This window comes from Halichoerus grypus, chromosome 3, assembly GCF_964656455.1.
Source record: "Halichoerus grypus chromosome 3, mHalGry1.hap1.1, whole genome shotgun sequence".
NCBI classification, from domain to species: Eukaryota; Metazoa; Chordata; class Mammalia; order Carnivora; family Phocidae; genus Halichoerus; species Halichoerus grypus.
The window spans coordinates 48,967,883-48,993,697 of NC_135714.1; the positions used below are offsets into that span (position 1 = coordinate 48,967,883).

General features: G+C 33.9%; 1 protein-coding gene across 25 annotated transcripts in view; it reads left to right on the forward strand.

Moving 5' to 3' along the window:
• Window positions 1-25,815, forward strand: part of ADGRL3 (adhesion G protein-coupled receptor L3) — an 829,369-nt gene that overhangs the window by 368,924 nt on the left and 434,630 nt on the right. For all 25 annotated transcript variants that reach the window (XM_078068714.1, XM_078068715.1, XM_078068719.1 and 22 more), the window contains one exon: window positions 22,668-22,881. In XM_078068714.1, the coding sequence (XP_077924840.1) occupies window positions 22,668-22,881 (214 nt within the window). The remainder of the gene's footprint in view (window positions 1-22,667; window positions 22,882-25,815) is intronic.

Consider the following 25,815-nt stretch of genomic DNA (forward strand, 5'->3'; position numbering starts at 1 on the left):
TCAAGAAATGGGTAGAAGACATGAACAGACATTTTTCCAAAGAAGACATCCAGATGGTCAACAGACACATGAAAAACTGCTCAACATTGCTCGGAATCAGGGAAATCCAAATCAAAACCTCAATGAGATACCACCTCACACCAGTCAGAATGGCTAAAATTAACAAGTCAGGAAACAACAGATGTTGGTGGGGATGTGGACAAAGGGGAACCCTCCTACACTGTTGGTGGGAATGCAAGCTGGTGCAGCCACTCTGGAAAACAGTATGGAGGTTCTTCAAAAAGTTGAAAATAGAGCTACCCTATTACCCAGCAATTGCACTACTGGGTATTTACCCCATAGATACAAATGTAGGGATCCGAAGGGGAACGTGCACTCAGATGTTTATAGCAGCAATGTCCGCAATAGCCAAACTGGAAAGAGCCAAGGTGTCTATCGACAGATGAATGGATAAAGAAGAAGTGGTATATATATACAATGGAATATTATGCAGCCATCAAAAGGAATGAAATCTTGCCATTTGCAATGACGTGGATGGAACTGGAGGGTATTATGCTGAGCGAAATAAGTCAATCAGAGAAAGACATGTGACCTCACTGATACGAGGAATTCTTAATCTCAGGAAACAAACTGAGGGTTGCTGGAGTGGTGGGGAGTGGGAGGGATGAGGTGGCTGGGTGATAGACATTGGGGAGGGTATGTGCTATGGTGAGCGCTGTGAATTGTGTAAGACTGTTGAATCACAGACCTGTACCTCTGAAACAAATAATGCAATATATGTTAAGAAAGAAAAAAAGAAGAAGAAGAATGTAGCAGGAGGGGAAGAATGAAGGGGGGGAAATCGGAGGGGGAGAAGAACCATGAGAGACGATGGACTCTGAAAAACAAACTGAGGGTTCTAGAGGGGAGGGGGGTGGGAGGATGGGTTAGCCTGGTGATGGGTATTGAGGAGGGCACGTTCTGCATGGAGCACTGGGTGTTATGCACAAACAATGAATCATGGAACACTATATCTAAAACTAATGATGTAATGTATGGGGATTAACATAACAATAAAAAAATTAAAAAAAAAATCTTTGCAAAAAGAAAAAAAAAAAAAAAAACCCTAGCAGTATCAAAACACCCTAGATATGCAACTTTGACTGAGTACTTATTATGTGCCTGACACTGCTTGACAATTAATTTAATTCCTATGAAGGAGGTTCAAATTATTATCCTAATTTAATACAGAAGAAAACTACTACTTAAAAAGTTTGAGGAAGTTGTTCATGAATAAATAGCTTTTGGATAAGAACCATAACATTTATATTCATTACATTCATATTCATTTCCCAGAGAATAAAGCTTATTTCTTGGCATATAATAAAACTCAACAGCTGTTTGTTGAATGAATGGTTGAGTAGATAGATAAATAAATTGTATTAACTTACAAATAATAAGAGGTTCACATCAGATGATTTTTCCCAAAATGAACTGTTTGAGTGTTTTTGAAGATTTTAATAATATTTGTTAGGGAGTTTGCGGAAAATCTGTTGGCTTCTTTTAAATCCTTTTTCTTGGCAAAACTTGCTTTAAGAGATTTAATGTTATGGTAAACAAGACCATAAACCATACAAAACACTATAATCATGCAATTCATCACTTTTTTTTAAAAGTGCAAACATTATTCCAGTGGGCTTACAGTTTCCGTACTAAAACTGCTCATAGGACTATAAGTATAGAAGAAACTTATTCTTAGTAAATCCTATCTGTGCAGTTATTCTTCCTGTGTCACTTTTTGCTTCACTGGAAACCACAATTTACTCAGCTTCTCATGGTCTTCTGTTTTGTTCTGTGAATCAATTTATAGCTCAGTCTGACCTTAAACTTAGAAGTTAAAATTCTTAAGTTTATCCAGATGTTGTAATGTGAGAAAAGAAACACGATTTTAAATATGTATATATTTTTTAAAAGAGCAATTTATGAGACATTATGAATTATCTTAGAGACTACAGATGAGCATATCTTTAATATATATTTTGAAAAACACATTATCCAATCTTAGGAAATTTAAGCCATGTAACTAACTGGTGGTATTTATGGCAATGTGGTATCTCAAAATACTATATTAAGTAATATGCCAGGAACTTGTGATTAATAAAAACCTTACTTACTTATGTCACAATTCGTTTTCCCCATAAATGGCACTGCACTAATTTATGTCATGTGCAATTACTGCAGAGATTTATAATCATTGCAGATGTGAAAGTTCCATGTGTTTTCAAGGTCCCATTCTGTGATATGACCTCATCTTTGAGACCACCCAAATAAAGAAACGCTTTTGGTAATCTGAGTCTCCAAGCATCTTTATGTAAATGATTGTCATTTGCCAAAAATTCAGATTTTTTTATATGCCAAATTCCTAGTGCATTTCTGAAATAAGATTTATGGGTCTTCTGAGCGAAATCATAGGACCAATATAACAGTTATTTATTAGTGTAAAACTTACAGATATAAAGATACTTGTTTATTCAATAAAAATTGAGCATCAGCATGGAGCACTGGGTGTTATGCACAAACAATGAATCATGGAACACTACATTTAAAACTAATGATGTAATGTATGGTGTAATGTATGGTGATTAACATAACAATAAAAAATTGAGCATCAACTGCATGCTAAGCATAGTATTAGGTATTGGGATCCAGCAGGATCTATTTTGTCATATTTGAAAAAAAATAATCCCACAAAATAAATATATGTATTACTTCCATTGATCCTAATATTTTATAATTTTGAATTTTTTGGAAAGATTCAGATTTGCTCTAATTTTTTTTTCCAAAAAAGAGCTATTAATTAGTTAAATTGGGTTTAATTATTGTTTTAGTACATAATAGCAAATATATTTGCATTTATCTTAGTCGTGGTTCCCTGAATAGAAAACATTTTAATTTCATTTTTAAACTTGCAAGTGCCTAAATATATGTCAAACATGGTAGATAGACATTTAATGCACATTGAGTGAGAATGAATGAGTGAACATGTATATGATTTCTAGTTCTTCCCATCTTCCCACTCGTCCCTTCAGAAAAAAACCTCTATATTCATAATATAATGTAAGAGGTTTTTGGGTTTTTTTCTTCCCTGCATTGACATTCATATCATATTAAATTATGTGTCTGTGAATAGAAGTCAAATGATTCTTACCTTTTCATCAATTTACGAGGTAGAATAGAATCTCTTTTTGGAAAGACTTTGGAAAAAGAGGTTGTTCAAATGAAATTGATAAATATAAAGAACTTTTAAAGACACCTCTACTGACTTGCATTCAATAAGTGTAGATGAAAAACCTACTAAATTGCATTCATTATGCTATGGGCTGAGGCAGAAATAAAACATAACCAGAAAAAACATGTTAACTGTGGAAAACTAGATATTATTCTTATTTTATTATGGAATGATAGTCGATTTTTTTTAATAACCACAAATCTCTTTTTACTGAAAATTTATGTGGGAGAAAAAAACCCAAAGCATTGGCCAAATGAGTTTACAAACAAGAAAAATGAAGAACACTAAGAAATACATTTATGATTATTTTTTAACTTGTTTGTTTAAAGTGTAATATGTTCATTCTTAAAGCAAGTTGCCTCTGTCATTCAGCCTAACTCTGTTTTATGACTAGGACATTTACAGGTAACTGGTCATCTTAAAAGCATACTTCAAATCAAAACAAGAGAAAGAGTGTGGCTCTGTCAGTTTTAAACCATCAGCAGCACTAGGAAAATAACTTAAAAATGCACATTTTATTTTTTTTTATTTTATTTTTTTTTTTTTAAAGATTTTATTTATTTATTTGACAGAGAGAGACACAGAGATAGAGGGAATACAAGCAGTGGGAGTGGGAATGGGAGAAGCAGGCTTCCCGCCGAGCAGGGAGCCCGACGCGGGGCTCGATCCCAGGACCTGGAATCATGACCCGAGCTGAAGGCAGACGCTTAACGACTGAGCCACCCAGGCGCCCCTAAAAATGCACATTTTAATAAAGCAACTGTATGTGTATATGGATGTGTGTGAGTAGGTGATTTGTGATTCTTCTATATATTGAAAAAACAAGCATAAATGGAAGCTCTACAATAATATATATATGTATATATATATACAGTTGTCATTCATAAATATTTGTCAATTTATCAATTTAGAAATTTAATAATTAAGTTGAAATTTTAGTTTTTAAAGTAGGCAAATGCCTTCTGAACTCACTTTATCAATTTGATGGATAAGTTAGTTAAAATATATATATATATATATTTTAAGAACAAATATTAAGAACAGAATCCTGTTTAAAGAATAAGGAGATATATTGACAATAGTCAACATTTAACAAGGATTTTGGAAATACTAGAGGATATCCAAGTGATAAATGAATATGACAATAGTTGATCAGCAGGATATAATTAAAGTTCAGTTTAGTGGATCCAATATAGTTGACAGGAAGATGTGTCAACTTAAACAATTTTAGATTTATGTATTTCTTTTTTTTTTTTTTTTTTTAAAGATTTTATTTATTTATTTGACAGAGAGAGAGAGAGGGAACACAAGCAGGGGGAGTGGGAGAAGGAGAAGCAGGCTTCCCGCGGAGCAGGGAGCCCGATGCGGGGCTCGATCCCAGGACCCTGGGATCATGACCTGAGCCGAAGGCAGACGCTTAACGACTGAGCCACCCAGGCGCCCCAGATTTATGTATTTCTAATGATGGATTTATTTCTTGGAGTTAGGCACATTTCTGGGCATTAAAATGATTCTTTCATTAAGAATAATTTCATTTTACCTTGTAATCCTGAAATAATAATTTGGAGACCTATTAAAATCTACAAGATATCTTTGCTCACATAAATTCTCTTAGAAATAGAGAGAGTGGCAAATTTGTATTAGACTACCTCAGTATAAAATTCAGTATTAATATTAGAAGGCTCCTCTATATTATTTAAGGTTACATGAATCTTTTTATAGCTACTTTCTCAAGAATATTTATTACATTCTATGCCAATTAAATCAAAGATCTAACAATCTTCTGGTTACAAATGAGCATATTCTTTTCATCATGTTTGTTTAAATATTCTTACAAAGTGATGTACTTTGAAGAAGGAAAATAAATGCAATTTATCTCTTCATTTATCCTTTTTTGTTACTAATTGTAGAAAGCCATTTGTGAATGTAATCATCCTTTCTGCTCCTTCAACAACGTATTGATTCAGTAAATGTCTGTTGGTAATAATACATTTTCAGCTTCTTCTACTAGGAGTTTGAAGAAGCATAATAATATTCATATCACAGAGATCTCAAAAGAAGAGAGAGATAAGGGGACAGAATATTTATTTGAAGACATAATAGCTGAACACTTTCCTGATCTGGGGAAGGAAATAGATATCCACATCCAGGAAGCACAGAGATCTCCAAAAAAATTCTACCTAAGGAGGTCCACACCAAGACACATGGTAATCAAAATGGCAAAAAGTAGTGATAAAGAAAAAATTAAAGCAGCAAGAGACATACAAGGGAAACTCCATAAGGTTATCAACAGATTTTTCAGCAGAAACTTTACATGCCAGAAGAAAGTGGCATGATATAGTCAAAGTTCTTTTTTTTTTTTTTTAAGATTTTATTTATTTATTTGACAGAGAGAGACACAGTGAGAGAGGGAACACAAGCAGGGGGAGTGCGAGAGGGAGAAGCAGGCTTCCTGCCGTGCAGGGAGCCCGATGTGGGACTCGATCCCAGGACCCTGGGATCATGACCTGAGCTGAAGGCAGACGCTTAACAACTGAGCCACCCAGGCGCCAGTCAAAGTTCTGAAAGGAAAAACATCTTGCATCCAAGAATACTCTATCCAGCAAGGCTGTCATTCAGAATAGGAGAAAGAGTTTCTCAGACAAATACTAAAGGAGTTCAAAACCACTAAACAACCCCTGTGAGAATATTGAAGGGGACTCATTGAGTGGAAAAGAAAGACCATAAGAGAGAGTATGAAAAGTAAAACCACAAAAGGAGTAAAAATAAATATTTCTGCAAAAATAAGCCAAGGGATTCATAAAATAAAAGGATGTAAAATATGACCCCATATACCTAAAATGTTGCAGGAGAGGGGAGTAAAGAATGGGTTTATTATTTTTTTAATTTTTTTTTAGATTTTATTTACTTATTTGAGAGTGTGAGTGAGAGAGAGAGAGAGAGAGAGCACAGAAGCAGGGACAGAGGGAGAGGGAGTGAGAGAAGCAGACTCCCCTGCTGAGCAGGGTGCCAGATGCGGGGCTTGATCCCAGGACCCTGAGATCATGACCTGAGCTGAAGGCAGATGCTTAACCAAGTGTGCCACCCACGAACCCCTAAAGAATAGGTTTAAACTTAAGCAACCATCAACTTAATATACGTTGCTATATACAGAAATTGTTATATACAAACCTAATGGTAACCACAACTCAAAAACTAATGATAGATATGCAAAGAATAAAGAGAAGGGAATCCCCAAGTATATGACTATAGAAAGCCAACAAACCATGAAAGAAAGCAAGAGAAAAGAGGTTCAGAAAAAATCTATAAAAACGACCAAACAAGTAACAAATTGCACAAATACATATCCATCAATAAGTACTTTGATGTAAATGGACTAAATGCTCAATAAAAAAATATAGGGTGTTAAGAGTGGATAAAAAAAAAAAAAAACAAGAGCCATCTATCTATATGCTGCTCATAAGAGAATCATTTCAGGGGTGCCTGGGTGGCTCAGTTGGTTAAGCATCTTACTCTTGGTTTTGGCTCAGGTCATTATCTCAGGGTCGAGGGATTGAACCGCCTGTCTGGCTCTGCATTCAGCATGGAGTCTGCTTGAGATTCTCTCTCTTCATCCCCCTTTGCCTCTCCCCTCACTGTCAGTTGCACTCTCTTTCTCTCTCTCAAATAAATCAATAAAATCTTAAAAAAGAGACAGAGAGAGATTCATTTCAGACATAAAGACATCTGCAGATTGAAAGTGAGGTTAAAGAGAAACACTTACCATGAAAATGTATGTCAAAAGAAAGCTTGGGTAGCAATACTTACATTGGACAAAATGGACTTTAAAACAAAGACTGTAACAAAAGACAAGGACACTATATAATAATGAAGGAGACAGTCCAACAGAAGGATATAACAATTGTAAATACTTATGCACCCAAAATGGGGCACCCAAATACATAAAATAATTAATAATAAACCTAAAGAAAATTACCAATAATAATACAATAATAGTAGGGGACTTCAGTACCCCACTTACATCAGTGGATAATCATTCAAACATAAGGGCAACAAGGAAACCATGGCTTTGAATGATACACTGGACCAGATGGATTTAACAGACATTCAGAACATTCATTCCTAAAACAGAATACACATTCTTTTTTTTTTTTTTTAAAGATTTTATTTATTTATTTGACAGAGAGAGAGCAGGAGAACACAGGCAGGGGGAGTGGCAGAGGGAGAGGGAGAAGCAGGCTCCCCGCTGAGCAGGGAGCCCAATGTGCGGCTCGATCCCAGGAGCCTGGGATCATGACCTGAGCCAAAGGTGGTCGCTTAACCAAATGAGCTACCCAGGCACCCTGACATTCTTTTCAAGTGTACATGGAACATTCTCCAGGATAGATCACATATTAGGCCACAAATCAAGTCTCAACAAATTAAAAAATATCAATGTCATGCCATACATCTTTTTTGACCAAAATGCTATGAAACTAGAAATCAACCACAAGAAAAAATCTGGAAAGAGCACAAATACATAGAGGTTAAATAACATGCTACTAAACAATGAATGGTTCAACCCAGGAATCAAAGAAGAAATAAAACATCACATGAAAACAAATGAAAATGAAAACACAATGGTTCAAAATCTCTGAGATGCAGCAAAAGTGGTTCCAAGAGAGAAGTTTATATCAATACAGGCCAACCTCAAGAAGCAAGAACACTCTTAAATAAACAACTTAACTTTACACCTAAAGGAACTAGAAAAAGAAGAACAAACAAAACCCAAATGCAGCAAAAGGAAGGAAGTAATAAAGATTAGAGTTGAGATAAATGATATAAAAACAAAACAAAGCAAAACAAAAAAATAGAACAATGAAATCAGATGCTGTTTCGTTGAATAGATCAACAAAATTGATAAAACTCTAGCACAATTCATAAAAAAAAAAAAGAAAGAGGACTCAAATAAGCAAAATCATTAATGAATGAGGAGAAATAACCAACACCACAGAAATACAAACAATTCTAACAGAATATTATGAAAACCTATATGCCAACAAATTGGGCAACTCAAAAGAAATGGATAAATTCCTAGAAACATATTAACGACCAAAACTAAAGAAGGGAGAAATATAAAATTTGAACAGACTGATTACCAGCAAGGAGAATAAATCAGTAATCAAAAAATTCCCAAATAACAAAAGTTCAGGACCAGATGGCTTCACAGGCAAACTCGGCTAAACATTTAAAGAGTTAATATATATTTTTCTCAAACTATTCAAAAAATACAAGAGGAAGGAAAACTTTCAAATTCATTCTGTGAGTCCAGTATCACCGTGATACCAAAGCCAGATAAAGACACCACAAATGAAGACAACAATAGGCCAATATCTCTCATGAATGCAGGTGCAGAAATCCTTAACAAAATATTAGCTAAAAGAATCCAATGATACATTAGAAAAAAAAAAAATCATGCACCATGATTAAGTGGGATTTATTCCCAGGATACAAGAGTGGTTCAATATTCACAAAACAATCTGTGTGATGTGTCACATTAATAAGAGAAATAATAAAAAACCATATGCTCATTTCAATAGGTACAGAAAAAAGCATATGATAAAGTAGTGCATCCATTCATGATAAAAACCCTCTGCAAATTAGGTCTAAAGGGAACATACTTTAACATAATAAAAGCTTTATATGAAAAACCCACAGCCAACATCATATTCAAAGGTGAAAAACTGAGAGCTTTTCTCCTAATGTCAGGAACAAGACAAGGATGTCCACTCTCACCACTTTTATTCACCATAGTACTGGAAGGCCTAGCCACAGAAATTAGACAACACAAAGAAATTAAAGACATTCACATTGGTAAGGAAGAAGTAAAATTTTCACCATTTGCAGATGACATGATAGTATACATAAAAATCCTGAAAGACTACACTCAAAAACTGCTAGCTAATAAATGAATTCAGTAATGTTGCAGGATAAAAAATCAATGTATAGAAATCTGATGCATTCCTATACACTAATAATGAAGTAGCAAAAAGAGAAATTAAGAAAACTATCTCATTTACAATTGCACCAAAACAATAAAATATCTATGAACAAACTTAACCAAAGAGATGAAAGACCTGTACTCTGAAAACTATAAAATTGTGATGAAAGAAATTCAAGATGACACAAAAAGATGGAAAGGCATTGCAAGCTCATGGGTTGGAAGAATAGATACTGTTAAAATGTCTACTACCCAAAGTAATCTACAGATTAAATGCAATCCCTGTCAAAACACTAACAGCATTTTTCACAGAGCTACAACAAACATCCTAAGCTTTGTGTGGAACCACAAAAGACCTTGAATAGCCCGTGCAGTCTTGAAAATGAAAAACAAATCTGGAGGTATCACAATTCCAGACTTAAATTTATATTACAAAGTGGTAGTAATTAAAACAGTATGGTACTGACATAAAAATAGACACATAGATTAATAGAACAGAATGGAAAGCCCAGAAATAAACCCACAAATATATGGTGAATAAATATTCAACAAAGAAGGAATGAATATACAATGGGAAAAAGACAGGCTCTTCAAATGGCGTTGGGAAAATTGGAGAGCAACATGCAAAAGAATGAAACTGGACCACTTTCTTTCACCATACATGAAAATATACTCAAAGTGTATTAAAGACCTAAATGGAGACCTGAACCCATAAAAAACTTTGAAGAGAACATAGGCAGTAATGTCTCTGACATCAGCCATTAGCCAATTTTTCTAGATATGTCTCCTGAGGCAGGGGAAATAAAACCAAAAATAACTATTGGGACTACATCAAAATGAAAAGTTTCTGCACAGCTAAGGAAACAATAATACTAAAAGGGAGAATACATTTGCAAATGACATATTTGATAAAGGGTTAGTATCCAAAATATATAAAGAACTAATACAACTCAACACCCAAAAAACTTAAAAATGGGCAGAAGACATGAACAGACATTTTTCCAAAGAAGACATCCAGATCGCCAACAACACATGAAAAGATTCTCAACATCACTCATCATCAAGGAAATGCAAATCAACACTACAATGAGATGTCACCTCACACCTATCAGAATGGCTAAAATCAAAAACACAACAAGCAACAAGTATCGGCGAGGATGTGGAGAAAAAGGAACACTCATGCTCTGTTGGTGAGAATGCAAACTCGCACAGCCAGTGTGGAAAACAGTATGGAGGTTCCTCAAAAAAAAAAAATTATTATTTATTCTACAGTCCAGGAATCAAACTATTTGGTATTTACCCCAAAAATACAAAAACACTAATTCAAAGGAATACATGTACCCCTATGTTTACTGCAGCATTATTTACAATAGCCAGACTATGGAAGTAGCCTGAGTGTCCATCAATAGATGGAATGGATAAAGATCACTTCTTTATTTAGCCATAAAAAAGAATGCAGTCTTGTCATTTGCAGCAACATGGGTAGAGTTAGAGAGTATAATGGGAAACAAAATAAGATAAAAACAAATATCATATGATCTCACTCATATGTGAAATAAGAAAAAAATAAACAAGCAAAGAAAAGAGAGAGAGAGAGAGAAATAAACAAGCAAACAGACTCTGAACTATAGAGAACAAACTAATGGTTACCAGAGGGGAAGTGGGTGGGGGAATGGGGGAAATAGGGGATGGGGATTAAAGAGTACTTTTCTCATAATGAACAAACATAAAAAAAAGAAAAAAGAAAAAAAGAGTTTAAGTAAGACTTAATGAGATAAATCATTTTCAATAACATAGAGCATTATGAGATTTTAAACTTATGTTTTTGTAATTTTAAAGACACTTTTGTTAAAATTATTTTGGACACTCCCAATTTTCCTGGGTACACCAGAGATAGACATGTTGTTCAAGCTGGTGAAACTGCTATTTTCTCTCAGAGTATCATATTTTGTTTGTTTGTTTGTTTTCCATCACTTCTCATGGTTATTGGGGGGTTATTTAATTATTTGTGCATTTATTTTTAATGTTATCCCTTGCCCCATCTATACTGTAAATTCCATGAGGTCATGAATCAATGTTTTATTGACCATTGAATACCCACAACCTGGAACAATGTCTGGCACTTCAATTTATATTTGTAAATTTATGTTTGTTGAAAGAATAAATGAAGTTAATCATTGATGTGGAGAGTTGATATTGATCATTGAAGCGTGACAGATGTGTTTCTCAACCACCACTTTGAAAATTCCTGTTTATTTCAAAATTTATTTGTTTAATTATTTGAGGAAACATTGGGGTAGATGTTTGTAACTTTGATTTTAACTTATTTTAAGAAACTTTCCTTGTGTCCCTGAAAATGAATTCTATAAATACTTTCTATTAAATTTTTTTGTAGGTGGGAAAATGTGTTTTACAAACCTCAATGTTTATTTTGTGGTTGAGATGGACAAATACATTAGAGTGCTCTATGTGCCTGTGGCATTTCATGACAATTTTTTTACATACACAAAGAATCCTTGGTCTAGCTTTTATCACCTATTTACTGTGATTTTTTTTTTTAATGTGGTTTGGAATTCAGTTTATAAGGTTTTAGGATGTTAAGTGTGTGAGCTGCTTTTCTGCCTTTCAGAATATTTGTATTGTTTTTTATTGTTGTCAAAAAGAAGATAAAAATCTATTTATTCAGAATTCTTCTTTCTCGTGGCTTTGTCTCAAAGCTAGGGGTGGCAGGTGAGATTTCGTTTTTGAACTAGCCCAACAGACTCTTCACTTTCACTCACAAAATCTTTGCTAATTTCCAGAATTATCCAGTGGGTGCTGTTTTTTGTTTTGTTTGTTTGTTTTGCCTAGCATCTATAGTTTCATTTTGGCTGGACTTTTTCTCATTCTGATTGTTCTTTTCTGCTTTGGATGGGAAATTGTCATTGGTGTTTATGGAAAAAAAAAAAAATTAGCTGGCTACTTTTACTATCCCACATTTAGAGTATTTGGCAAATATCTGGGCTTTCATGGGTTGAGGGATTTGATTGGTTAGTACATTTCCTCATTTACTGATATGACTAAATATTTAAAGATCCCCAGTCTTTAAGCCAGGATTTATTTTTAGTATTTAGTGTTAGTCAACTTCTTAATGAAAATGTATTTGATTGAAAACATTGCTAATAAAAGTTTTCACTTGGACTAAAACAAAGGATAAGCATTTCATTTTGCAAGTAGCATAGTCGATTTACAAATATTCCTAACAAATACATTCCGGTGGAATGAATGTTAAACAGAGAAGGAACTTTGGTTGGAAAATGTAACAATGTGGAGATAATGGATTTGGTCAGGCTCTTTATGGCTACGTATATTGTTCTACTTGCAGGTGGATTACATCGATACTAACAGTTCCATACTGACTGGGTTAATATATATGTTAATGCTGTTGTAGAGCTTTTGGATAAAGGATTTATAAACACTGGTGTATTTTTTTCAGTGTTGAAGATTACCAAAGAGGTTATTACAAGGTCTCTTCTGCAGAGGATTTGTGCTGCTGAGTTAGAAAGAAATGTTTTAGTATTACTCCTCTTTAGGATAAAACAAACAAACAAAAGTGATAAACTACTGAAAGCTCTTTATCCTTTCCAGTGAATATTGTGTGTGGTGGTGTGGGGAGGAGGGAAAGAATGTGGGTAAGTGCTGCTTATGTATTTCTGAATGGTGTGTGCTGTGCAGTAGAGCATTTATTCACTGTTGAGCAATTTCTTTCCTTCAAAATTAAATTTTGTTTAGTTTTAATCTGTGACACCACTGTTTATTCAAAACTTATGTTTATCCTTCACTAAATTTCCCATGCGTTTCTCCTGTTAGAATCTGTAGGAATGTAGGGATGCCTGGGTGGCTCAGTCAGTTAAGTGTCTGCCTTTGGCTCAGGTCATGATCCCAGGGTCTTGGGATCAAATCCCACATCTGGCTCCTTGCTCAGTGGGGAGCCTGCTTCTCCCTCTGCCTGCTACTCGCTCCCCTTGCTTGTGTTCTCTCTCTGACAAATAAATAAAAAATAAAAAGTAAAATTTAAAAAAAAAGAGAGAGAGAAAAGAATCTTTAGGACAATAGGTTTTCTTGGTTGTACCATAAGAATAACAGACTTTAAATTTGTTGATTTGAAATAAAGAACATTGCATATTTATACACTGCAATATAAGTAAAATTACTACATTTGAAAATTAATGGCACATTTTAAAATTTGTGATTTTCCATCTTATTGCAGTAGATTTTTACACAAAGAAAATTCTCATATTAATTTTTGTGATATAATATCAAAGTGTTAGGAGAGAATTTCTTTAACTTGTCAGAATAGTAATAATATTTTATGCTATTTAAAAACAAAACAGGGACGCCTGTGTGGCTAAGTCATTAAGAGTCTGCCTTCGGCTCCGGTTATGATCCCAGGGTCCTGGGATCGAGCCCTGCATCGGGCTCCCTGCTCAGCGGGAAGCCTGCTTCTCCTTCTCCCACTCCCCCTGCTTGTGTTCCTGCTCTCGCTATCTCTCTGTCAAATAAATAAATAAAATCTTAAAAAAAATAAAAATAAAAATAAAAAATAAAAACAAAACAAAAAAGCCTTGTCAGGCATAACAAATGGAATTCTTATAATTCATTTTCAGGCATTAGACTTAATGTCATAAAGGAATGACAATCCATAAAATTGTGTTCTTGATTGTTAGTGTGATATTCTAATAATACCTTATGCATTTCCCAAGAGAAGCCTCCTTCCTTGGTGTGACACACAAGAAGGGTCATCGCATCTCTTACCTACATAACTTTCTAGTTCATGCCTCCCATTCTTTTTTTGGCTAAGGTGCATATCCTGGTATACTAAATGGGGATGATAATATTGCCAAGCTTTTATTGTTTGGGTTTGAAATAAAATGATACTTTTAAAGCACCAGCACATGGAAAGCACTCCATAAATGTTAGCAATTATTATCATCATCTTGCCCTAAACAGCTTATCACAGTATCTTCCTCATTAATTCCAGACTCTGTTATCTTTCTCTCTACTAATATCTTTCACTGTTCGAATAATCTATTGGCTAATGCTTTTTAAGATTAATTTTATTAATATTATTATGTTATTATATTGTATTCTTACACTGTCCTATATAATTTGGACTATATTTTGAATCTGATTGTAATGATCTTTCTGATTTGACTACTGTTGAGTTCTGCCTGCATCTGCTCCTGATTCTCTTGTGAATATATCTTTTTTTATCCCCAGCTTTATTGCTATTTAATTGACATACAATATTGTATAAGTTTAAGGTGTACAGTGTGTTGATTTGATACACGTATGTATTGTAAAATGATTACCACAATAGGGTTTGTTAACATCTCCATCACCTCACAAAATTGCCATTTATTTCTGTGGTAAGAACATTTAAGATCTACTCTCTTAGCAACTTTTAAGTGTATAATACAGTATTGTTAACCATAATCACTCTGTTGTACACTAGATCCCCAGAAGTTACTCACCTTATAATTGTATGTTTATACCCTTTGACCAGTCCTACCCTTTTTCACCCCATCTCCTGGCAACCACTATTCTCCTCTCTGTTTCTATGAGTTTGGCTTTTTTAGATTCCACATATAAGTGGTATCATACAGTATTTGTCTTTTCTCTGTCTTGTCTTATTTCACTTAGCACAATACACTCAAGATCCATCCATTTTGTCATAAATGGCAGGATTTCCTTCTTTCACATGACTGAATAATATTTCATTATGTTGTATATATATATATATGTGTGTGTGTGCCACCTCTTCTTTATCCATTTATCCATCAATAGATGTATAGATTGTTTCCATGTATTGTCTATTGAGAATAATGCTGCAATGAACATGGAAATGCAGATATTTCTTTGAGATCCTCCCTCGGAACTCTGAATATATCTTTCTTTCTCAGAATTTCTGCCTAGAATATTTTGCCATTTTTTTCTCCCATATTCATATATTATTTCATCTTTAATGGCCAGCTCAAGTTTGCTACCTTCAAAAAAGTCTTTTTTAAGCATCAAGCACATGTTTATCACTCCATAATTTTTTAATCTGTTCTGTATAATTCATTGTGCTTTATAATGTTTTATGCCTTACATAGGATGCACATTCTCTAACTACAAGCTTCTGAAGTCCCATGGAGACATTTAGAAAGATTCTCAGTACTTTTGCTCTGAATCATCAGCCCATCTGCCCTGTCCTGCTCCAGACTTAGAGTCTTCTGATCTTGTCAGTGTCCTGTAACCCTTTGTTTTTAGTAATGATGGATACTGACTCCTGGTTTTTGGGCCTTTGCCACACTCACATTATTAATCAGTGTTCTCCAGATTATTTTTAAACTATATTGATGAGGAATAAAATTTCTAAAACTATCAAATTTTATGTATCACAATTATCCATATATATAAGATACATATATGGATCCATATATAGGGACATATATATGTGTATAAAGATATATTTATATATTAATATAAAGAGATTTATTATGAGGGATTGACTCAGGTAATTATGGAGGCTGAGAAGTCCAGTGATTTGCTGTTTGCAAGCTGGAGGCACAGAAAAGTCAGTGACATAGTTCTAGTCCAACCTCGAAGGCCTGATAATCCAGGGAGGCAGTATTGTAAGTCTCAGTCTGAGTTCAGAGGCCTGAGGCCTGGAGAGCCACTGGTGTCAATCCTAGTTCATGTCCAAAGTCTTGAGAATCAGAAGCACCAATGTCAGAGGGCTACAGAAGGTGGATATACCACCAGTTCAAGCACAGAGCAAATTCATACTTCTGCCTTTTTGTTCTATTCGAGCCCTCATCAGATTGGATGATACCCACCTAAACTGGTGAGGGTGATCTTCTTTATTAGTGTACTGAATCAAATGCTCTTTTCCAGAGACACCCTCCCAGACATACCCAGAAATAATATCTTACCAGTTACCTGGGCATCCCTTAGCCCAGTCAAGTTGATACATAAAATTGATCATCACACGCATGAATTTTTATCATCTTCTTGATTTTATGTTACAACTCTGAAGCTCCTTCTGCCAGATTTTGGAATCCCATTCGTGTATAGAACCACTCCTAGGTCTGAGATAATCCCCAGTGTGGAGGGAAAATTTAAACAACATCCATGGCTTATGTTTAATAACTCCCAGCAGCCACATTGTAGGTGATCAATATACACAGAATTACATTAACATATCTTCTTTACTTATTTTGAATTTTATAATTGTATTTACTGAATTTTTGTTTATTTTTATATAGATATCTTCAAAAATTAAGATTAATGTTACCCTCATGCTGAGGCTCCTTAAGTCAAAGGATAGCTCAGCATTAACTGTTTTATGATATTCCACTCATTAGTACATTTTTTCCTGCAATTTCAGAAATTTTAAATTTCATGGGTTTTGGGGTTTTGTTTATTTTTTTATTTTTTTGGTTTGTTTTATTTTATTTTGTTTTGTTTTTTTGCCCTCAGAACATAATTGCCTTTGGTTATTCCTTTAGGGTATCAGTTTTATTTGTTACTGTGTTAAACTTTATTAAATACTATAATATTTAAATTGTATTTTTTGCTGAAATAGAGATGTTGAAATTCAGTGTATTAGAGGCTTACTGGTAGCAGATGTACTTTTAAAGAAAGTAGATGATAGGTTGATGTTTCATTGGGTTTTAAATGTTATTTTTGCTGCCAAATATTTTGGACTCAATTTTCAGAGCACATTTTTTAAAACTTGGATAAGTGTGCTGGCATGTAAAATGGTACAGAGAAAATACACATATTTAAGAAAATTATATTATAGGCTCTATTGAAACTTAAAATTGGGAATATATGCTTTTTGGCAGCATTTAAATAATGTAATGAAGTATTTTTTAAAGTCATTAGCAATAAGTTGAAACTAGCCCACTTCCAAGTAGTTGTGTCCCTCTCTGTAATTAGAGAAATGCCTTTAAAATTATTGGCCTTGATTTACAAATAGTTTTACTTCTTTCTTATAAGAAACCAGATCTCTTTCCTTTTCATTTTAAAGTTTTCAAAAGAGCCTTTTTTTCTCCTCTTACGATTATTTGCATGCAGAAAAAAAATGTTTTTAGCACCTATTAGTAATCATTTTTCAGTGCTGAAGACTGTATGTATTTATATATTTACATATAAATTAAATGATAAAATAATGTAATAAAATTTTATATATACGTGTATGTATATATGTATAAAATCTGGTGACTTAAGTGGAATAATTCATGGAAAAATGAGATTTGAACAGGGCATTGAAGGCTTGGCCCAAGGAGATGGGTGTGTACACACACACACACACACACACACACACGTGCACACATGCAAACTTGATTCATCTGTCCTGTAACCAAGTTTCCTTACCCTCAAAGCAGTGGTAAGTGGTAAGCAGGTTAGTTGGTTTAATCAAATTCTTCCTTGAATACACAGAGCCTTTCTCTGTGTGACTCAGTAATGTGCTCCTCCAACATTTCTTCAGTGGCCACTGATATTCCAACTTCTGCATTCATTCTTTTCTCTAGAGATACTCCCTGCACTACTTCATGTCCTTCCCATGGTTCTAGCCTATGATCCAACTGAGAGTTGAAGATTTATTTATTTATTTGAGAGAGAAGGAGAGAATGGGGCGGGGGAAAGAGGGAGTGGGCGCATAAGCCGGAGGGACCGAGGAGAGGGAGAGAGAGAATCTCAAGCAGACTCCATGCTGAGTGTGGAGCCGCACTCAGGGCTCCATCTCTCCACCCTGAGATCAGGAGCTGAGCCCAAACCAAGAGTCCCAGCTTAACTGGCTGAGCCACCGAGATGCCCCAACAGTTGATCATCTTTGAATATTATCCTGACTCCTTAAATTCAACATGTTTAAAATTTAATAAATTATACTGTGTATGCTCTCAACCCACTAACTGGAGCTGCTTGCCTCTGTGTCTGTGTTTACTGTTACTCTTACTGATATCCTTTGTCTTAAAATTCTATTTCTCAACTACCACTCCCTTCTTTGAAGCTCCCCTCCAGTGCCCTAGGGTTATCCTAGCAAGTCTCTGAGCCCTGTCCTTGGGGTCCACAAAAAATCCTTTGACTTGTGTTTGGTCAGCAGCTTTCAGCCTCTGCCTCCACCCCCACCTCCCATCCCTAGACTGGTATCTTTGTTATTATCATCCACAATTTACTAAGGACTTAAGGTATTTTGAGTCAAATGTAGGATAGAGAGCCCAAAGAAGATAAAGAAGAGGTTTCAACAACAGAGTGGCTGAGGCCTTAGAAAAGAAAACATGAAAGTGTTTTGTGCTGAAACTAGGGAGCAAGAACAGGGAGCTTTTTCTCGTGTTATTTTAATCCCTGGTCTGGGACACTTTTCATTAGGTGTGTGCTTGCTGTGGATCCTGGACATTTGCTGAGGTTCTGGCCATCTTTAGTGGAGAAGCTTCATTTCGTCCATGCCTCCTTAGTCCCACGGTCAGTGGGTAATGTTTTTCCAATTTATTTAGCTAATACCTATTACACATCTAATGGTGATACTCTGTTCCTTGTTATAACAGATTAACTCATGGAATAAAAGTGAGGAGGAGTTCAAGAATATGCCTTCTTTGCCCCAAATTATTTTCCCACAGCCACTTCCCAATGCCCAATGCAATATTACCCTAATACAATATGTAATAGACAGTTTCACGGACTATCCTGCATTTGGATTGTTGACATTTCCCATGTCTTAGTCTTTTCCTCTACTAAAAAATATCTCTCTGTTGTTAGCACAATAACTGAATGGTTAAAAAAAAAAACAAAAAAACTTTTAACTTAAGCATATTTTTTTTCCATTGGACTTTGGTTGCTGATTAAAGCATTTAGCAATATAATTAAAAGTAATTTAAATAGCTAATTAGATAATGTGATAGTTTCCAGTAATACATTCCTTTAAACAAAGCATCCATCATTTAGGAGTGTAATTTATCACTGGGTTACTGATACAAATGCAATTATATGTTAAATGGGAGAAAGCATCCACAAATCAACTCTGGCTGTCTGTAAAAATTGCCATATACATAACTTTTGTATAATTCTTACAGGGTCAAAAGAGATACATGGAAAATTTTGGCCTCCACATTTTAGCTGACTTTGCAACTGTCGAGGGTCTGGTTTTAAATCATATTTTTGACAGTTAAGAACCAGAATAAACCTTTCTCTAAATACACATGTTTTGACAAAAATTGACTGATGAATTTAATTAACCAAATTGTCCACTTAGTCAAACAAATGCTTTAATTGTATGACTTGCTTATTTGTTTTGTTTCCTTGTTAAATTAACTTGCTTTTTAACTTAATTTAACTTAACTGTTTAAGTTAAAATATAGCCAGATCAATTCAATGTTTGGAAGCAGTTTCAATGTTATTTTTAAAATAGTTATACCAAAGTTAAGAAACAAATTGCCTTTTAGCAAATGCTAAAAAATTTCCTGGAAAATTCTGATTTCAAAAAACTTTTATTAAAACCAAAAATAAAAACCAAAGAAACAAAAACAACCCCTCTGATTCCATACCTAAGTCATGAAACTGGATCCCTAATTTGGAATATTTTTATTATTCAATGATTCCATTACGTAAAATACTAAATACATTAATGGAAATGTCTTTATCCTTGAAAACTGAAATCTTTTTTTTTAGAAACCTCACTATTAAAAAGGATGTCATGTTTAAACAACTGTCTAATTTCAGAATGATAGATAAGGATATTTTATTTTATTTTAGGAAAAATAGAAATGCATATTTCAGAAATTCAGTGTCTCTCTATTGGCAGAATACCGTGTCAAAATGTTGACTCAAGAGCAAACTTTAAAAATAATGTTACAACCAACCTCTAATTATGTTAACTCTCTGATGAATGCTGTGGATGTGCTAGATTCTTCTGTGTGTGTATGTGTGTGAGAGAGAGAGTGACAGAGCAAACAAGATGTTGAATAACAACCAGAATGGAATTACCTGTACGTGCTGCTTGAGAACTTCAAGGGACCTGCTCAGAAGTTATGCATGCGGTGTATTGTGCAATTGTAGCTTTTCTGAAACATTACAGAAATGATGTAAAAACTAATATCATTCCCAATTTTGAAATAATCGTATGATTTCACAAATCAAATCATATTTTTTTTAAAGATTATTTATTTAAGAGAAAGAGTGAGCGAGAGAGCATGAGCATGAGGCAGGAGCAGAGGGAGAGGGAGAAGCAGACTCCCGGCTGAGCAGGGAGCCCGATGTGGGGCTCGATCCCAGGACTCCGGGATCATGACCCGAGTGGAAGGCAGATGCTTAACTGACTGAGCCACCCAGGCGTCCCCCAAATCAATATTTCTTTTAAGTTTTAAGTGAAAATACTTAGAGTAATAAAATTTTTCTTTCTCTACCTCCACTCATTGTTTCTCTCCTCCCTTCTTTTATTTTCACATTTCATGCTTTGTAAAAAAGCTACAGGAAAAGTTGCATATATTTATTTAAATACATATTTTTGTATATGTACACATTAGTGAATTAATCAAATATTAATGCATATTTATAGCTATCATGTATGGGTCTCTATAATTATTTCTATTATGTGGAAATCAACTTATTAGATGATTGGTAAACACTTAATTTAGAATTTCAATTATATGCTTTTAAAAGAATACTTGAGTTTTTACAATTAAACATTTGACTTTCTTCCAATAATGTACTGATTATGTTCACAGTCTTGGAGTGGGAAACGTAAACTTGACATGAAAAGATGGGTAATTCCCTGTGTAAAAATGAAATATATATGTTCAGCAAACATCTAAAATCAAACAACAAACTAAAAGAACGTATTTGCCACAAATATAAAGGACCAATTTTTTTTTAATTTTCTTGTTATACAAAAAACTTTTACAATAGTGAACCATGTATAAATGTGAGGAGGCAATTCATAAATAAAAGGAATTTGAACGGTTGATAAACATGAAAATATATTCCATTGTACAAATAGAATACTGAAAAATTTGTAAAAAGGATATTGTATCATTATTTGTCTATCACATTGGCAAAATTTAAAGGAATTGGTAATATGTTGTTTTGAAATGAAAAGTGCTGCTGGTAGAACCATACATGTTTATTAAGTTTTTTGCATATCTAGTTGTTGATTTTTGCCAAACTTGAAATATATTTCCCCTTTGATCCATCAATTTCATTTATAAAAACATACATAAAATACATTTGGATAATTATATTTTTTCTAAAATATTATAGCTAAGGTACACAAATATGTTTATACTTCTTTACAGTATTATGACAAAAACACATGGACATTCCCAAATGCCCATCCACATAAGATCAATTATATAATGTTTATAGGTATATAAAATCCAGCTATTAAAATGAGGACTACAATACAGAAATGAAAAGAGATATTCATTAAAATAATAAATAAAATAAATCAAGGTATCAAACAACATGTGTAGTATAATACTACCTGAATAAAATATAAAGAAGGGTAGGAGGAAACATATAATGTTTATTTGTTTTTCTGTAGAAAATTCTAATAGGAAGGTCACCACAATGCTATCTGGTTATCTCTCTTTTTTTTTTTTTTTTTAAAGATTTTATTTATTTATCTGAGAGAGAGAATGGGAGACAGAGAGCATGAGAGGGGAAGGGTCAGAGGGAGAAGCAGACCCCCCGCTGAACAGGGAGCCCGACGTGGGACTCGATCCCGGGACTCCAGAATCATGACCTGAGCCGAAGGCAGTTGCTCAACCAACTGAGCCACCCAGGCGCCCCCTGGTTATCTCTTGACAGTGAGGGGAAAGTGTGTGGAGAGAGCTGAAGGAAAATTTAGTTTTTCTCCATATAAATCTCTACTTTCCTAAAGAACACTTATTATCAGTATAATTAAATTATAAAGTATAGTGATTATATTATTTTTTACTGAAAAATGAAATCATGTTTTAAAATTGAAATAGAATGCTTAAGATTATATAAACTCAACAAAAATGCAATTTTTGGTAATAGTTCCCATAAAACAAAATAAAACAAGACACACGTATGAAACCCCTGAGGTTTACCTGAGAATCTTTCTCTACAAACTGGATAATATTTCTACATAGACTTTACCTCACATACCAGACAAATTTTTAGAAAATCCGAGTGTTCTTTATAAGAAAACTGTATTAGATAAAGTTTTATGAAATAGCTGTTATTCTTAGATTTTTAAAAGGACTCTAAAGTTATTGAAGTGAGAAATATTCTGTTTTAGCTAAAATTGTTAACTGCAACTGGTTTATTTTTTGGTATTAGTTTACCCCAAACACTGGAAAAGCAAACACAGGTACTTTTCCTTTGTATGTTGTAAAGATGACTGACGTTTCTTCCTCCTCCTTCTGGTAGCTTTCAGCCGTGCCCCAATTCCGATGGCTGTGGTCCGCAGAGAGCTCTCCTGTGAGAGCTACCCCATAGAGCTCCGCTGTCCAGGAACGGATGTCATCATGATAGAAAGTGCCAACTATGGGAGGACTGATGACAAAATTTGTGACTCTGACCCTGCTCAGATGGAGAATATCCGATGCTACCTGCCAGATGCCTATAAGATTATGTCTCAAAGGTATGATACTTCTAATCTTTTTTCTTGTGCATTTAGTATAAACTCTCAACATGAATCTGTGTGACATATTGAGCATAGGTAAGAATACAAATAGCATTGTATATTTTAGAATAATTTGAACTACTTTTTGGGGCCCTTGGGTGGCTCAGTCCTTACGCGTATGCCTTCGGCTCTCCTGGGATTGAGCCCCACATCCGGCTCCCTGCTCAGCGGGAAGCCTGCTTCTCCCTCTCCTACACCCCCTGCTTGTGTTCCCTCTCTCGCTGTGTCTCTCTCTGTCAAATAAATAAATAAAATCTTAAAAATAAAAAACAACTACTTCTTCAATTTCAAACTGGTTTCCCATATCACTAAAATGCTGGTATTAGAGATTGAAAATGGCATTTGGAAATTATTAAAATTTATTAGATTAGTTATTCGGTTTCATGGTGTACTCTGACTTCTCTAGAACTGGGCTCAATAGATGAGAAATTAATTTATTTTTCACAGTTTTCAAAAACAGACTTTTGTAATTTTCTCCAGAAATTTCAGAAAAGTTATTTTACTGCTAATAAATATTTTCTATCAGTGTATGAAAAAGAAGAAAAGTTAATAGGCAATTTTTATAACCATTAATCAAAATGTAGTAAAAGGCTATTGATTAATGATTATTTGGCCTTGAAAAACAATGAAAAAAGTATTACTTTGTTATCTAGTAATATTCATTTAAGGTATTCACAATATTACCATATTCAAATAATGTAAATTAAGGTAATATTTATAATATATATAATATATAATATCATTGGATAAAGAAAAGATCTTCAATTCTAAAGAAAATGGTCAATGGGAATCGATATTATAGAAGGTTTAAATTACACTAAAATTTCTTGATAAATTAGCTAAATATTATTTATATATCTCTTAAATATTTGTTCAGTATTACTATGATTTCTCAGAAATTAGTGAAATCATGCATTTACTATAAGCCTTCATACTTTTTTTTTTTTAAAGGTTTTATTTATTTGAGAGAGAGAATGAGAGAGAGAAAGAGAGCATGGGGGGGCGGTCAGAGGGAGAAGCAGACTCCCTGCTGAGCAGGGAGCCCGATGTGGGACTCCATCCCGGGACTCCAGGATCATGACCTGAGCCGAAGGCCGTTGCTTAATCAACTGAGCCACCCAGGCGCCCCGCCTTCATACCTTCTGACTATATGCTCACAAAGTAATTTTAAAATAATCAGTAAATTACTTATTTAGTGAATTATTTTTTTCCTTAGGATTTCTATTTAGCCAGTTATTTTCTTTTATTATTTAAGGAGTTCTTAAAATATGGGGGAAGTCATAGCATATGTAAAAATAAACAAATTCAAGTATATAAAATCACATACAATAGTTCTCGAGGCTTACCTTTCTTGTCCTTAAGGAAGCCTGCATTGTTTTTAGCTATTTGTCTTCTTGATGCTTAAATTTCTGATATGTATGTTTGTGTGTGATTAATAAATTGATAGAATCTTATTTTTTATAAATTACTGTTGTATAAATTGTTAGTAGAAATTATAACGTGCCCGGTTTTTGATGATCAAAACATCTGAAGTATGCTTGAAGGATAATGGTCGCTCTGGGCAAATCTAAGGGCTTTTGTTTATCAATTTTTAAAATGCTAACTCATGCTGAGGTGAATATTAATGAGAAATAAGATTTTAAAATTAGGGATTCCATTTGATGTAAGTTCGGTTGTGTTCGGTTCTTCTTGTGTGTCTCTTTCTTATCTCTCATTGTATGTCTCTTCATGTTATATATTTGACATGCCTCCAACTATGGTTAAATTCTCTGATGTTATGCCTAAAAGAAGTCTAATTACTTCATTGTGTGTAGGTGTTATAATGGTGTCTGTCCTGAGTGATTTTCCGTGTGTAGTATGAATGGGCACTATGACTAATTTTTTTTTTTAATTTTATTTATTTCTGTCAGACCAACAAACAAAAATGGATTCTTTAAATCCATTCGAGGTGTAAGTTGAGGAGGAAATTCTGCTTTTCTGTGATTAGCTTTTCATTTTAAATGTAGCAGAAGCATTAACTTCACTAGCTCTTTGATCTCTTTATCATTTTCATTGAATTTGTTTTAATCCTTTTATTGATATTATTAATGGCTCCCAAAATAAGCCCTTAATCTTATAATTATTACAAAAAATAGTTACAATGGATCCTCTCAAGCTGCTGAATTATATGGGATGTGTCTGTAAAGTGACAAATCTGAAGAGTAAAATTGCTTTAAGCACCCTGAGTGAATCATTTGTGGAAGCCCCCTGGTGGTTTCTCAAGTAAGAATTATCAGCTGAAATAACTGTGGTTAATTTTGTATGGAGGCAAGTTCCTTGGTTGTATTTGGACTGCTAAATATACTACATTTACACTTGTTCGAAATAAATGCTTTTGACTCTTAGAAGAAGTCAGGTTCCATCTTCTAAGTTCCTAAGAGATGAGATGGCCATGTCAGCTTCAGCTGCTTTATAATTAATGAACCTTCACTGTCCTGCGAGTGACAGCATGTTAAATAATGCTAATAATTTCTAATTATGATATGGATGTATCATATTAATAATGATACGGACAGCTTAAATAATCCATTTGAATTAAAATTATAATGGGGGAACTTTTCTAAAAGATATTTAGATAATTATTGTTTTCTCTCATTTAAAGTTCTAGAAAGACATTATATCAGTGTCTAAACATTTTTAAGCATGTCTCTAGATCAGAGGATTATATTACAAAATACAAAATGTTTTTGTGTATCCTTGTATAACCTTGTTAAACAGCCTTCATAACTTGCTTCAGCCTCATAAATTAGGCAGATGTTACAGGCAAGGACAGACATGAAATAGTATTCATGTAGATATTTGAATACACATTGAACAAATACATAAATAAAACCGTATAATAAAATGTTAGTT